This window comes from Carica papaya, chromosome 3, assembly GCF_054855325.1.
Source record: "Carica papaya isolate Zhongbai chromosome 3, ASM5485532v1, whole genome shotgun sequence".
NCBI classification, from domain to species: Eukaryota; Viridiplantae; Streptophyta; class Magnoliopsida; order Brassicales; family Caricaceae; genus Carica; species Carica papaya.
The window spans coordinates 7754609-7767797 of NC_142311.1; the positions used below are offsets into that span (position 1 = coordinate 7754609).

Genomic DNA, 13189 nt, shown 5'->3' on the forward strand with positions numbered 1-13189 from the left:
CTACAGTACACCCTCATAAACGCCGATATGAGTCCTCTCCATAACACTTAAATAAGCAAGATATGGAATATTCACCCATAATCACCCCCTACACCTCTCCTCTCTCTACATTGCTAAATTGCCCCCCACTGTCCTTATCATCGGAATAAATTTCCATCTAACCTCCTTTACCTTCCACAAGCTACGAATAACCACATTGTTGATTTCTTCCATTTTTGTTTCTTGAAGGCAACAAACATCTTGTTCCCATAGCTCCAAACAACCTCTAATGACCATTCTCTCCCTCTCTCTTTTTTTTTAATCATTATTCTGCCTAACATTCTATGATATTATTTTTCCACTCATCATTTTTTACTATCATTTTCCCTCTCACCCCTGCTACCTTTTTTGTTGTTGTCATAATTTACAGAAAATTGCAGCCTTCTCAACTCCCTAGCTTTCCCCTTCCCAACTTTCTTTTTCGCCTTTCCCACACCTATTCCCTTCCTTAGCATTTCCGATCTCCTTTTAATTTTCGTAAGTAATTCCAACAATTTATCTTCCAAATCCACAAATGAAACCCTAACCATTTTTACTAATCTTTTGTTTATTTTGATTTACCCACAAAGAGCCATTTAGAATATTTTTACCACTCAATAAATCCCCTCCCTACTGCGCCTAATATCATTTTCTTCAAACTCAACATTATAATCATCATACATTTCCTCGGCCACCATCAACGCCAGCTCATTGCTAGTTCTGGCCTCACAAACCTTGCCTCGACCTTCAATGGTTGCCAGACAGCTCGATTCGCCTTCTAGCATTGGCTCGACTCCATTTTTGCACTCCTCTCTTTCCATTTCAACTTACATTTCACATACCCGATCCATCAAACACGATTCCTACTCTTCCCCGCTATTTTTCTGCCTCAGATCACCAACTCCCTCCTCATCCGCCAACAGAGACTCTGTCTGATTCTCCGCTTCTCATTCCTCTCTGTCTTATTTTTCTTTCCTTCTCCTCTTTCATCAACCCATTTTTTATTTTGGATCAGGTCAGATTCAAAATTTGGGTTTTAGATAACCGGCCTCCACTTTAATCCAACTTTCGGATCGGTTTGCTTGGGCTTGGAACATCGATCCATTTTCCTTTCTCAAACTAGGAGAAACGACGGCCCACCCTCACACCCTTTCTAAAATTCGGAAGCCTAGCTTTGCCTCTTCTTAAATCCATACTCCCAAAATGGCTCCCGTTTTTTGCATGTTGGGTAAGTCGAGCACCGGCCTGTGTTTGACCCATTGATCCAAAACGACAACCCTCCACTCCGTTTTGGCTTGAAACAGGTTCAACTTTAGGTACGGGTACTGTCTGCCCTACCCGACCAACCTTTGTCGCAGGCATCTTGAGTAGCGACACGCCTTCACCTTCTCCTTTCTGCTCACCCTAACCTCCATCTCTTCACCACAACACTGACAAGTAATGGATATTATCCCCTGGCAAAGCACATGTACTGGTGCCTCCCCATTACCTTGCTCTGCTTCCGCCCTTGTTTTCCCCTTCAACCATTCCAGTTCTACTAATTCTACCCTTTGAACATCATAAATCGCCTCCATGAATTCCCACCATCCTTCTGCCTTCTCTTCCTCTAGGATAAAGATACGCTTGACTCCTCTTTCGCCTCCAGTGATACTCTCAGAGAGGACTAAGAAATTTTCTCCTCGAACCGAGCTTAAAGCCATCTAGACAGAGCAATTCCTTTCCGCAAGCATCTTTCCCCATCCGTTCTCTCCTTTCTCCCACCTAAACTCCCTAAAACTTCCCCTCAGCCACTCTGCCTCCCCCTCATGATATAGAATTGACTTATTGATTCCTTTCCCATTTTCGAAAATGCAAACTCCATCACCTTCTCCCACAATGTTGAATGATTATTGTCTGGTTGGCAAAAACTTTTGGGGCCCTTGAAACATGGCCCCAGATTGAACCGGCGTCATCGTTTCCGCGTTAACAGAGTTGGCAATGCTCATATAGCTCGCTCAGTTTGTTAATTTCTCAGTTTCCCAGTTGGGTGGGATCCCTGCCAAGGAACGATTGATTAGAATACAATTTATAATTACATTTTGCTCCATCTCACCTTCTTTGGCGGTTAAAATACGTTTCTTATGAATGAAAGTAGGAATTGAAATCTCACTTTTAGGATATTCAAGGTGGGGATGAGAGGTTAGGCCCTTGACCGCTTTCAACTGGGTGCTTCTTGGGTTAGTGGTTGTGGAGATTCATGGAGGAGGGTAGCTTTTGGTGGGGAGTGATTACACAGGGATTTGATGACTAAATCTTCTATAAATCCGTATAGAGTGGGACTTTGGAAGAGTGTTGGTATTTGCCGAGTTGAGTTCTTAAGCTACATCAGATGATGGTTATGTTTGGGTCAGGGGGTAGGCCATCATTCTTTTGTTATGTTCTCTTTGTGCAAGAATAAGGAGGTGTTGCTTCGGAGCCTACGCAAGAGAATCTTTTCAAATGATAATTTGAGGAAGAGGATAAAATTGTTAAGAAGTGTTATCTTTGCAATAGAGTACCTAAGGCTCAAATATTTAGTGGTGCTTTTTGCTTTTTGTCTTTGTATACGACCTTGGAGTTCTTTGGATTGAACAGGTTGGTTGTTGCATCAGTTGTTGTGGGGAATAGTGCTTGGCTGGGTATATGGGATGATAAGAAAAGTAAAAACTTTTCTCTCTTTCCCTGTGACTTTGTAGGTTATGTCTTGAGGATAAGGAAGGCTGCCAAACCTCTATGCATGGGATCATCTTTGCAGGCCTTTGGAGTATTTGGCTGGTGTACAATTCAATAACTTTTAACAAAAAAAGTCTTTCATATTATGAGTTGCGGGAGAGGGCAACTTTCTTGGCCACCTTATGGGCTAAAGGGCACGGGTTTTACAGATATTTCTATTACCAACCTCCAACGGCAATGGAATATTTTCATATGTAGCTTCTGCTGATTTTTTTTCTCTTTCCTTCTGCTCTTTTTCCTGTTTGTTGGGTTTTGGTTTTCTTTACTTCCCTAGCTGACATGAGGTTTTTATTCTCTTTGACAGGAGGATCTCTCTTCCTCCTTCTATGTACTTCTTCTTTCTTATCTCGATAATATCTTCTTCTTTTATTGAAAAAATTATTATTTGCATGTGAGTCCTGACTTTTATGTTCTTCATTCATTTTTTCATATCTCTACAAATCCTTGTGATGAAATATTTATCTGGTATGATAGGTGAAATCAATAAAACTTGGAATGTGGGACAGCATCTATGACAGTTTTCAAGAAATTGGTCAAGATAAATTAGCTAATGCAAATTCCAAGTACGAAATCATAGATGTTGAGCCAAGTGAACGTGCCCCACGTTGTGAGTATTGTTTTCCTGATGAAGCTTTAATTAATAACTGTCAATATTTCTTTCCCGCTTTTGCCTTTTTCCATTCTTTTCTGTTGTTTGGTGCGTTTATTACTATTAGTCCTCTGATTTCCTGGAAAAACACCTAGTGCTAATCTTTCATGCATTCTTCTTTTCTTTTGCTTTTTGTTATTGAAATTTGTATTCACATTTATACAACATATTGAAGATCTTCTAAGAGGTTCAAATTAACTAAGTGGATCTATGTGGGTATATTGTAACTTGACATATATGGTGAGTAAATCATTTTCAGTTATACAACGTGGTTATTTCTTGTCATAAAAGTGTTAATCAAAATTTGATATGAGTACAAATAACTTAAACCCAAACTCATTTCTTTTCTACTTCCATGTTTGCTTGTGTACAATATCATGGTATCATTGCAATATTGCCACCTGTAGCTTTAAGGTAGCATTTTTGTGAACATATTTATGGTAGGGAACAACTTTTGTTTAAAAGCCTCTTTCTAGGAAGTAAAACATAAAAATAGTCCTAATGTTCGAAAAGGATGGAAAGGATTTGACAATACACTTCACTGTGTTTTCTTTCTCTAAATATTTGCCTATCTTTTCTTCTCTTTGTTTGCTTGTTCCGCAGGTGTCAGAGTTGAAGAAATTATAGATAGAATTGCTACTTATTTTGAGCGTGACCATGATATTTGGAATGGTAAAACATTTAACCAACTAACTTTTAGGCTCTTGAGGAAGCTTTCCTATTGTGGGTTCTGGTTGGCTGAGCAGTTTTGTGTTAAGGATTTCAAGTCCCTTGGTCATGGGGATTTTTTCAATTTCCTTGAGAAACATGTTTTATTGTTGCCTAGCAATCTGCATAAATTGTTGGCTGGTGAAGCAAGTGAAAAATTTCCGTTGGAGGTATGCATGCTTGAGCAAATGCTGATAGTCTTAGTATCACAAGCTTCAGATAATTTATTGGACAATGAAGTTGTCACTGAGCAGATTCTTTCTGCATTGCTTATGAGGCAATTCCCATCAGTTAACTTTAAAATTGTTGAAAATGATTCTTTGGAGAACTTTTTGGAAATTGTTAAGAAGTCTAAGAATAATGTATTTTCGAATAGCATACTCTTTTCAATACCATTGTTGGGAAGTCAGGACTTGTTAGACTGTGATGATTCATTGGCATTCTCTGCAACGAAACTGGAGAATGGAGAGGGGACAAGGACCTCTAAATCTATTTCATCCAAGGATGCAGTTGAAGTTTTACTTAGAGCACCACTGCTGTCAGATTTAAACGTGTGGTCTCATTGGGACAGTGTATTTGCCCCTTCACTTGGCCCTCTTGTGGGATGGTTGTTGAATGAAGTCAATATAAAACAGTTATTATGTCTCGTGACAAAAGATGGAAAAGTGATTCGGATTGATCCATCAGCAACTATTGATTCATTCTTGACAGCTGTGCTTCAGGGTTCTGCGTACCAGACAGCAGTGCAGCTGTTGTCTTTGTATGCTTTAAGTGGAGGAAAAAAATATGTTCCTTTGGCCCTTCTAAAATGCCAAGCACGCCAAGCATTTGAAGTCACTTTGAATAACTGTAAGGAAAAAATTGAAGTTTGTGATGGTCAGAATTCTTTTATGCATAAAAGACCATTGTGTAGACAAAACGTGGTTAATGAAGTTTCTACTGATAATGTAATCAGTGGGGAGAGGCATTCGATAAAAAGGAATGAAGCTGTGTCCATCACTTCTAGATTTGTTCTTGATTGTCTTGTCCATATACCACTAGAATTTTGTAGTTTTGCTGCTGATGTCCTGCTCTCTGGGCTGCGGTCTGTAGTTAAAGATGCTCCTCTGGTGATTTTGTCTGAGTGCAACCTACTGGAGCAACGTGTCATGCTACACGAAGTAGGACTAACCCTTGGCATAGGAGAGTGGATTGATGATTATGTTGCCTTCCGTTCTGCCGTTAATGCTAATATGCTCCTGTATTCAGGCAGTCCAAGCTTCAAAGATGGTTGGTCTCATTTAAGCTCTTGCTCAAATCATGACAAAAAGGAAGTGGATACTGTTTCTAATTCTGAAGGAAAATTAATTGCTTCTGAAGACACACATGAATGTACTGAAGTTTCTCACATGATTGACCGAGCAAAAGCTGTTGATGATTGTATTCACAGTCCTGGCATGCTGATGATATCAGAAACTCATGCGCATAGGGACGCAGACTTGATTATTGAATCAATTAGGCGGGATGAGTTTGGTCTAGATTCAAATCTTTCAGAAGCAGAGAGTAGCATGTTGAAGAAGCAGCATGCTCGCTTGGGCAGAGCACTTCATTGCCTTTCACATGAACTCTATTCTCAGGATTCACATTTTCTTCTTGAGCTTGTAAGTGTACTATCCTTTCTTTCTTTTATTGCTTGTGGAGAAATATTATGGAAAAGGTCAGTGAAGCTGCTAAGTATGCTTTATGTTCATTAGTTGTTTCCCTTCTCCATGATATCTGAGAATAAACTACCATGTTGTGTTGTGATTGTTTTGATATACTAAATATGCTTTATGTTCATTAGTTGTTTCCTTTCTCCATGACAGCTGAGAATAAACTACCATGTTGTATTGTGAACGTTTTGTATTAATCATCTTGTTTCCATGTTGATGTTATACATCCATGTATTTTGTAGAGGGTTGCTTTCTTTTCTTTTTTCCTTTCTAAGAGAGGAAGTTTGCAACCCAAGTACAAGAAAGAAAATACACAGTTTACATTCTCCTAAGGAGAGAAGACCAAAATGTCCAAAATAACAACGAAATCAAATATTGGGTGCTCTTTAAGCAAAATACAAAGAATTCTAACTAGTGACCTCTAATCTCATGAAAAGGGGAGGATGAATTGTCAAAAGCTTTGTTGTTTAATTCTTTCCAAGTGACATGAAAGATAGAAAGATGAATAATGGAGATAAACTTCTTCTTAGGCTTTGGAGTAGCGGTATAGCTCCATGCCGACAAGGCATCCTTAGTAGAGGCATTTGCAACCAGTTTCAGTTGAGAAAAGACAACACTGAATCCCATAATCTTCTAGTCTCAGATTATTTTTTTTTAAAAAGAAAGAAATCTTCTAGTCTCAGAACACTAAAGAAGGGAGATGACTGGGGGATTTCATCTCCTTCACACATAGGAAACATCTGTTAGCCAAAGACCTGCTCTTTTCATCAAATTATCCAAAGTTAGAGTTCTACCACATGCTGCCTTCGAAGCAAAGAAGATAGGATAAGGCGAGGCTTTGGTTTTCCATGCTTATTTCTATGGAAACCTGTCCACCATTTGGTCCTCATTTAGATGACTATAGATAAATTTGACTCGAAAGCTTCCTCAATTGGGAGAATAATCTTAAATGAATCTGTCATTAAGGTTCCGGAGGAGAGGGATATTCTTCCAAATTCTACCATTATCCACATCAAAACAATTCATAACCTACATCCCCTTAAAACTAATGACATTGAAGATATTTGGGAAGATGTCCTTTGGGGGGCTTTCATCTATTCAATGGTCATTTCAAAACTGAGTTTCCTGTAATTATCAACATATAATGTTGGTGAAAAACAACTGTCCACTTTTATTAATCCATCTCCATGGGCTCCATTGGCACTCGCCTTTGTGCTTCTTGGTCTTCCATTCTTTAACATTCAAACTATGTTTCACTAGAATAACCCAGAATAAAAACACTGTCCTCCGTGATGGATCTCCTTTTCCATTAGCAAGCAACACCTTATTAAATTCTCCAATGGTTTAATTCTCAAACTACCCTTCCCTAACAGCCTCCTAATCTTACGAAAGGGTTCCCTTATAGAGGGAATAGACCAACTTGAGAATAACAAGTGTCCTCTGTTTCTCATTGTTATTAGGATATACTGCCTCTACCAAGGATCATTTACGTATAACCCGTAGTATGTATGGCCTTATGCTGTGGTGGAATTGTGCTGGTACTTTGATCTTTTGGTCTTTACCTCTGTGTAAACTTCTGTTTTTGTACACGGGTTACTCCCAATTGATGCCCTTTCAGTATTGTGTCCGTTTTATTATAAATAAATGATATACTTCTATGTCTTTTGAAAAAAGGATATACTGCCATCATAATGCTCTTCAGAATTTATCTGAATGTTTTATAATTGAACTGTTCTCTTTGGAAGTTTTGGAGGAACAACTGGTGAAATTTGTTTTTGAGGGAACTGCTGGCGAATTTAATGTGTCAAATGCATCTGATCATGCTTTGCGTTGCTTCAGGTTCAAAATGCTGACGATAATGTCTACAAAAAAAGTGTGGAGCCAACACTAGTATTCATTCTTCAAGAGTCGGGTATTGTAATTTTGAATAACGAGGAAGGCTTTTCTGCTGAGAACATCAGAGCACTTTGTGATGTTGGGAAATCAACGAAAAAGGGGTCTGGTGGATACATAGGACAGAAAGGCATTGGATTTAAGTCTGTATTTCGGGTATGTTGAAAGGCAGGATTATTTTCATGATCCTGGTGTCTGGTAGATTAAATGTGTTTTGGTCCTCTTAGTTTCTCCAGATTTCTCAGCATAGAGCTTCATATGACTTAATAATGTTGCCTTCTTTAGTTGGACAATGATATGAGATTCATGGTAGTCAACTTACATTCTAGCATGGACTTCTCACCTTTCTCAACATTTTGAGGTCTTTACTTGGTCAAAAATGTTTCATTTGGTGTTTGATGAATTTTGCATAAGTTTCTTGCAAGTCTTGAAATGGGCATCCATATTGACATTGCTGATGAATTGATAGTGGAAATATAATGGGTAAGATAGGTGGAATGGGGTTCACTTATTGAATCTACCTATTATTTTTATGCTAAATTTTTGAACTATTCTTATCTTCGAAAAATTACTTCACCTTTTTGTCCTATTGTATGTCCTTTCAAAAGCTCATTTTCAAGGATTTTGTTATGTAATTGATGTCTTCACTGTAAATTATGTCCTTGTAGTGTTAATAAGTATTATTTTAGTCCAATAGGTCTAATATAATTCCATTTCTTTCAATTTTTGGTGCCCATGGTGATACATATTATACTTTTATTTTTCAATAAATTTTTTTTTCCCTCATCTTTCTGCAGGTTTCAGATGCTCCAGAGATACATTCTAATGGTTTTCATGTCAAGTTCGATATAAGTGAGGGTCAGATAGGTTTTGTTTTGCCAACTGTGGTGCCTTCTTGTAACATCGACATATATAGTAAAATATTATCTCAACATGCTAGCCAATTGGGACAGCAGGGCTGGAACACTTGCATTATACTTCCTTTTAAATCTAAATTCTCAGGAGGAGTTTCAATGAACAATATCAATGCCATGTTTTCAGATCTTCATCCTTCTTTGTTGCTCTTCCTTCACCGGCTTCAATGTATTGTGTTTCAGAATTTGATTGAAGATTCACTCATTATCATGAAAAAAGAAGTTTTAGAGAATGGTATCATAAAGGTTTCAAGTGGGAAAGATAGAATGACCTGGCTTGTAGAATCTCAAAAGTTGCATGTAGAAAAAAATCGTCCTGATGTGCAAACCACTGAAATTGCTATAGCCTTTACGCTACAGGAATCAGACAATGGGAAATACAAACCATATCTTAGCCAACAACCAGTGTTTTCCTATCTCCCTTTACGAACTTACGGCCTTAAATTTATTCTCCAAGGTGATTTTGTTCTCCCTTCATCTAGAGAGGAAGTCGATGGAGATAGTCCTTGGAATCAGTGGTTATTATTGAAATTTCCTGATTTATTCATCAGGGCGGAGAAATCTTTTTGCGCGCTTCCTTGTTTCATGGAGAACCCAGGAAAAGGTGTGGGAGCTTACATGAGTTTTGTTCCACTTGTAGGAGAAGTTCACGGTTTCTTTTCCAGTCTCCCTCGAATTATTATCTCTAAATTGCGAGTTTCAAACTGCTTGCTTATGGAAGGAGACAAGAAGCAATGGGTTCCTCCATGCAAGGTTTTGAGAGGTTGGAATGAACAGGCACGTGCACTTCTTACTGATAGTTTACTTCATGAACACCTTGGCCTTGGATTATTGAACAAGGATATAGTTCTGACAGATTACCTATCGAGGGCACTGGGAATTGAAGATTATGGACCTAAAATCCTGGTTGAAATCATAGCCTCTCTAAGTCGCACAAAGAACGACCTCAAATCAATAGGTCTAGGTTGGTTAGCCTCTTGCCTGAATGAGCTGTACACCTTGTCATTTCATTCTACTAGGCAGGCTTCACTGAACCTCGGAAAAGAAGAGGATCTCATAGATCGTCTACGCAATATTCCTTTTATTCCTCTTTCAGATGGTGCATACGGCTCATTGATTGAAGATACAATTTGGTTACATTCTGATGGTAGTGAATTTGATGGCGGGCATGGACTTGAGGCATTTCCCAAGTTGTATGCTAAACTTCGAATTGTGAATCCTGTCTTCCTTTTTGCATCAGATGTTGACATTACTTGTAGGGATGTGAATTTAGCGGGAAATCTTATCAGAATGCTTTGCAGAATTGGTGTACAGAATCTGTCCGCACATGAAATCATGAAAGTGCACATTTTGCCAGCAGTTTCGGATGAGGGAAACAGAAATATTGACAAGAGTTTGATGATAGAGTACCTGTGCTTTGTAATGATGCACCTAGATTCTGGCTGCCCTGATTGTCGCTCTCAAAAGGAGCACATTTTCCGAGAGCTGAAAGATAAAACTTTTATATTAACTAATTATGGTTTTAAGAAAACAACTGAAACACCAATTCATTTTGGAGAGGAATTTGGAAATTGTATTAATGTGTATAAGCTAATTGATGAAGCTGATATGAAATGGCATGAGGTTTCCATGGACTACCTGAAGCATCCAGCATCCAAAGCACATGCATATGGAGTTAAGAAATGGAGGGAGTTTTTCCAGGAAATTGGAGTAACTGATTTTGTGCAAGTGGTTCAAGTTGACAAGAGTGTTGTGAATCTGTCTTCTACTGATTTAAAGATTATTAAGGGGGACATGAACCTGATTTCACCAGGATTAGTTGTTAAAGACTGGGAATCTCTTGAACTAGTTCAGTTATTATCCTCATTGTCGCAAAGGGGCAATAAGGAAGGTTGCAAGTATCTACTGGAGGTTCTTGATATGTTATGGCATGATTGTTTTAGTGACAAAACTACTATCGACTGCAATTCCCTTTCCGTTTGTGGTGATAGACTCATCAACTCCTCATTTGTATGCAACATCCGTGATATTTGTTGGGTAGTATCAAGCATGGATGATAAGCTTCACTGTGCCAAGGATCTATTTTACGACTGTGATGAAGTACGCTCGATTCTGGGGACAGCTGCTCCTTATGCTGTTCCAAAGGTTGGTTTCACATTTTATATCATGCTATTATAGAGAGGTCTTTAAATGTTTTTCCAAGTTCTGCTTTTACCTCACTTGCACATACAGTTTAAGACCACTGGTCATGGTTTATCTTGAGAACTGAAATTGTGCACATCAACCATCTTTTTTGTGCTTGAACTGTAGGAATGTCAAAATATTAGCTAAAAATTTAATGGAATATTTGATCTCTGTTTAATGATATGCTTACAGGAGCTAAACTTGATTAGTGATCAGCTGCAACCAAAACTTTTTGCTAGATGGATCTCTTACATCTCTTTTCAAATTTAGTTTCTCTATTAACTTGAGTTTTTAAAATTATTTTGTCCTTAATTTTTGAGTAGGTAAGAAATGAGAAGTTAATTAATGCTGCTGGCTTCAAAACTAAAGTTACAATTGATGACATCCTGGAAATTCAAGACATATGGAGAATGTCTCCAACTCCTTTCAGAGCCAGGTATGGCTGCATTTTTCATTTTGGTTTTTGTTGCTATGGATTTCATGTTTCATTACAAATATTATCTTTTTTAGGAAGAAAATAAAATGCACATTTTTATTTTAGTACCCCTAATGTTTACCTTGCCATCACCATTTGATGCTATTTCATGGGCTTTCTTTTTCCCCTTAAAACAATTTCAGTATTGTTAGTCTCCATATTTTTGTAATACTAACTTTTAGTATTTTAGCCTTTAGGTAAGATGGAAACTGTTTACTTAATGATCAATCTATTTCGAACCATGGCGACTAGGTATACGTCTCTTAAATGATTGGAGCTGTGTGGTATTTGCTACTCTATCAAATTAATACAATTGAACGGATTAGCTAATAAGAAGGAAAAAGAAAAGTCCAGTGAACGACATGATTCTCTAATAATAAGATTATGTAGAAGGCCTTCCTGTTTCTTCATTCTCAGATCTTTTTAGCACGTCTTGACCCAGCTTATGCCATCTTTTAACATTTTCTGAAAGCAGTATAGAATTGCAGGTGTTTTAAGTTTTAAATTTGCTTTTGAAGGTTGAGGATATTTAGTTTGCATCTTGTTCTATGCTTGTGTCCGAGTTGTTCGCTTTAGGGATTAGTTATTATTTGTTAAGGTTTGCATTGAGGACTAGGGTTGAGATTTTTAGGCTCCATTTTGTATATAATTGTATATAAGAGTATATTCTATCTTTATTTCACAGTCATGTAGAAAGAACATGTGCAATGTAAATGTATATTTCATGATAAAAGGAGAAGATATATCTAAAAAGGAAATAGATATAAAGAACAAGGATAGGGGGTCCTCTCTCAAAAAGAAGCCAAAACAAGAAAGAACTAAAAGAGGTAGCTGATACATGCCAGACCCCTGGATATAGTATAGGCTCTTTCAGAGTGAAATCAGACAAAGAGGAACCAGGTTGCCTCTGTTTTTCTTCTTCTTTCCTGATCTATGGTGATAAAAAGCTAAGGCTGATTAAGAGGGAAAAACCAAAAGATATATCCTCAAGTTAGAGTACAAAAGCAACTTAGTGACTAATTTTCTGGATAACCTTTATTTCCATCAGAAGAGCATTTTTAAGGGATTATTTTTAGATATTGCTTCCATAAGGATAGTTCTTTGAGAATTGCATAACTCATCACATAATATTCAAACATAAAACTGAATGTAAATTGACAGATTTATTAACTGCTAACATGAAGACATTAGTAATAAAACGTAAAGAATCAGAAGAAAAACACTTAGCATTTGGACTAAAGCCTTTCTATTCTTACCATTTAAAGCTCTTTTTTCCTTTTTGAGAGGAAAAAGAGATTAGTAGTATTAACAAGGCAACAAAGGGAGTGCAACTCATGTGCAGAAGAAGCTTTACAGATCGTGACAAGAAGCCCGATACCTATAGGAGAAAATCCTCTTTAAAGATAAGAGGTTGATCACCAAACAGAAACACACCTTAATACCATCCTAAGCTCACAATTCATTCTCAATTGAGCCACTGGCCACCCAAGAGAGATTAAGAAAGGACAAAGATGAATACCATAGCCTTCTAGCCTCGGCTACAATGAAGAACGAGATGTTTGGGGGATTCACTTTCTTGCAAACAAATTGACCACCCATTGATAGATCTTTTTTCTTGCTTCCTCAGATTGTCTATTATAAGATTTTTACCTCAAATGGGTCTGAAACCAGTAATCTCTAACGCTAACAAAAGAAAGCACAGTGCCCCAGAAAACCCTCTTGTTCCTTTTTATCTTTTATAAATAATCCAAATAATAGCCAACAAAATAAGAGAATTAAGTTTTGCTCCAAGTCCTACAGACCCTAATACCTTCCTAAGCCTATAATTCATCCGCAAGTGAGCCATTGGTTGCCCAAGAGAGATTTAGGAAGAACAAAGATGATTCCATGGCCTTCTAGTCTTTGC

The 13189-nt window shown here is 37.7% G+C and overlaps 1 protein-coding gene across 1 annotated transcript in view; it reads left to right on the top strand.

Annotated features, from left to right (window-relative positions):
- Window positions 1-13189, top strand: part of LOC110812694 (protein NO VEIN) — a 35522-nt gene that overhangs the window by 9136 nt on the left and 13197 nt on the right. Inside the window, 5 exon segments of the mRNA XM_088215420.1 lie at window positions 3244-3376; window positions 4022-5766; window positions 7657-7866; window positions 8508-10769; window positions 11132-11244. Coding sequence (XP_088071546.1) covers window positions 3244-3376; window positions 4022-5766; window positions 7657-7866; window positions 8508-10769; window positions 11132-11244 — 4463 coding nt within the window.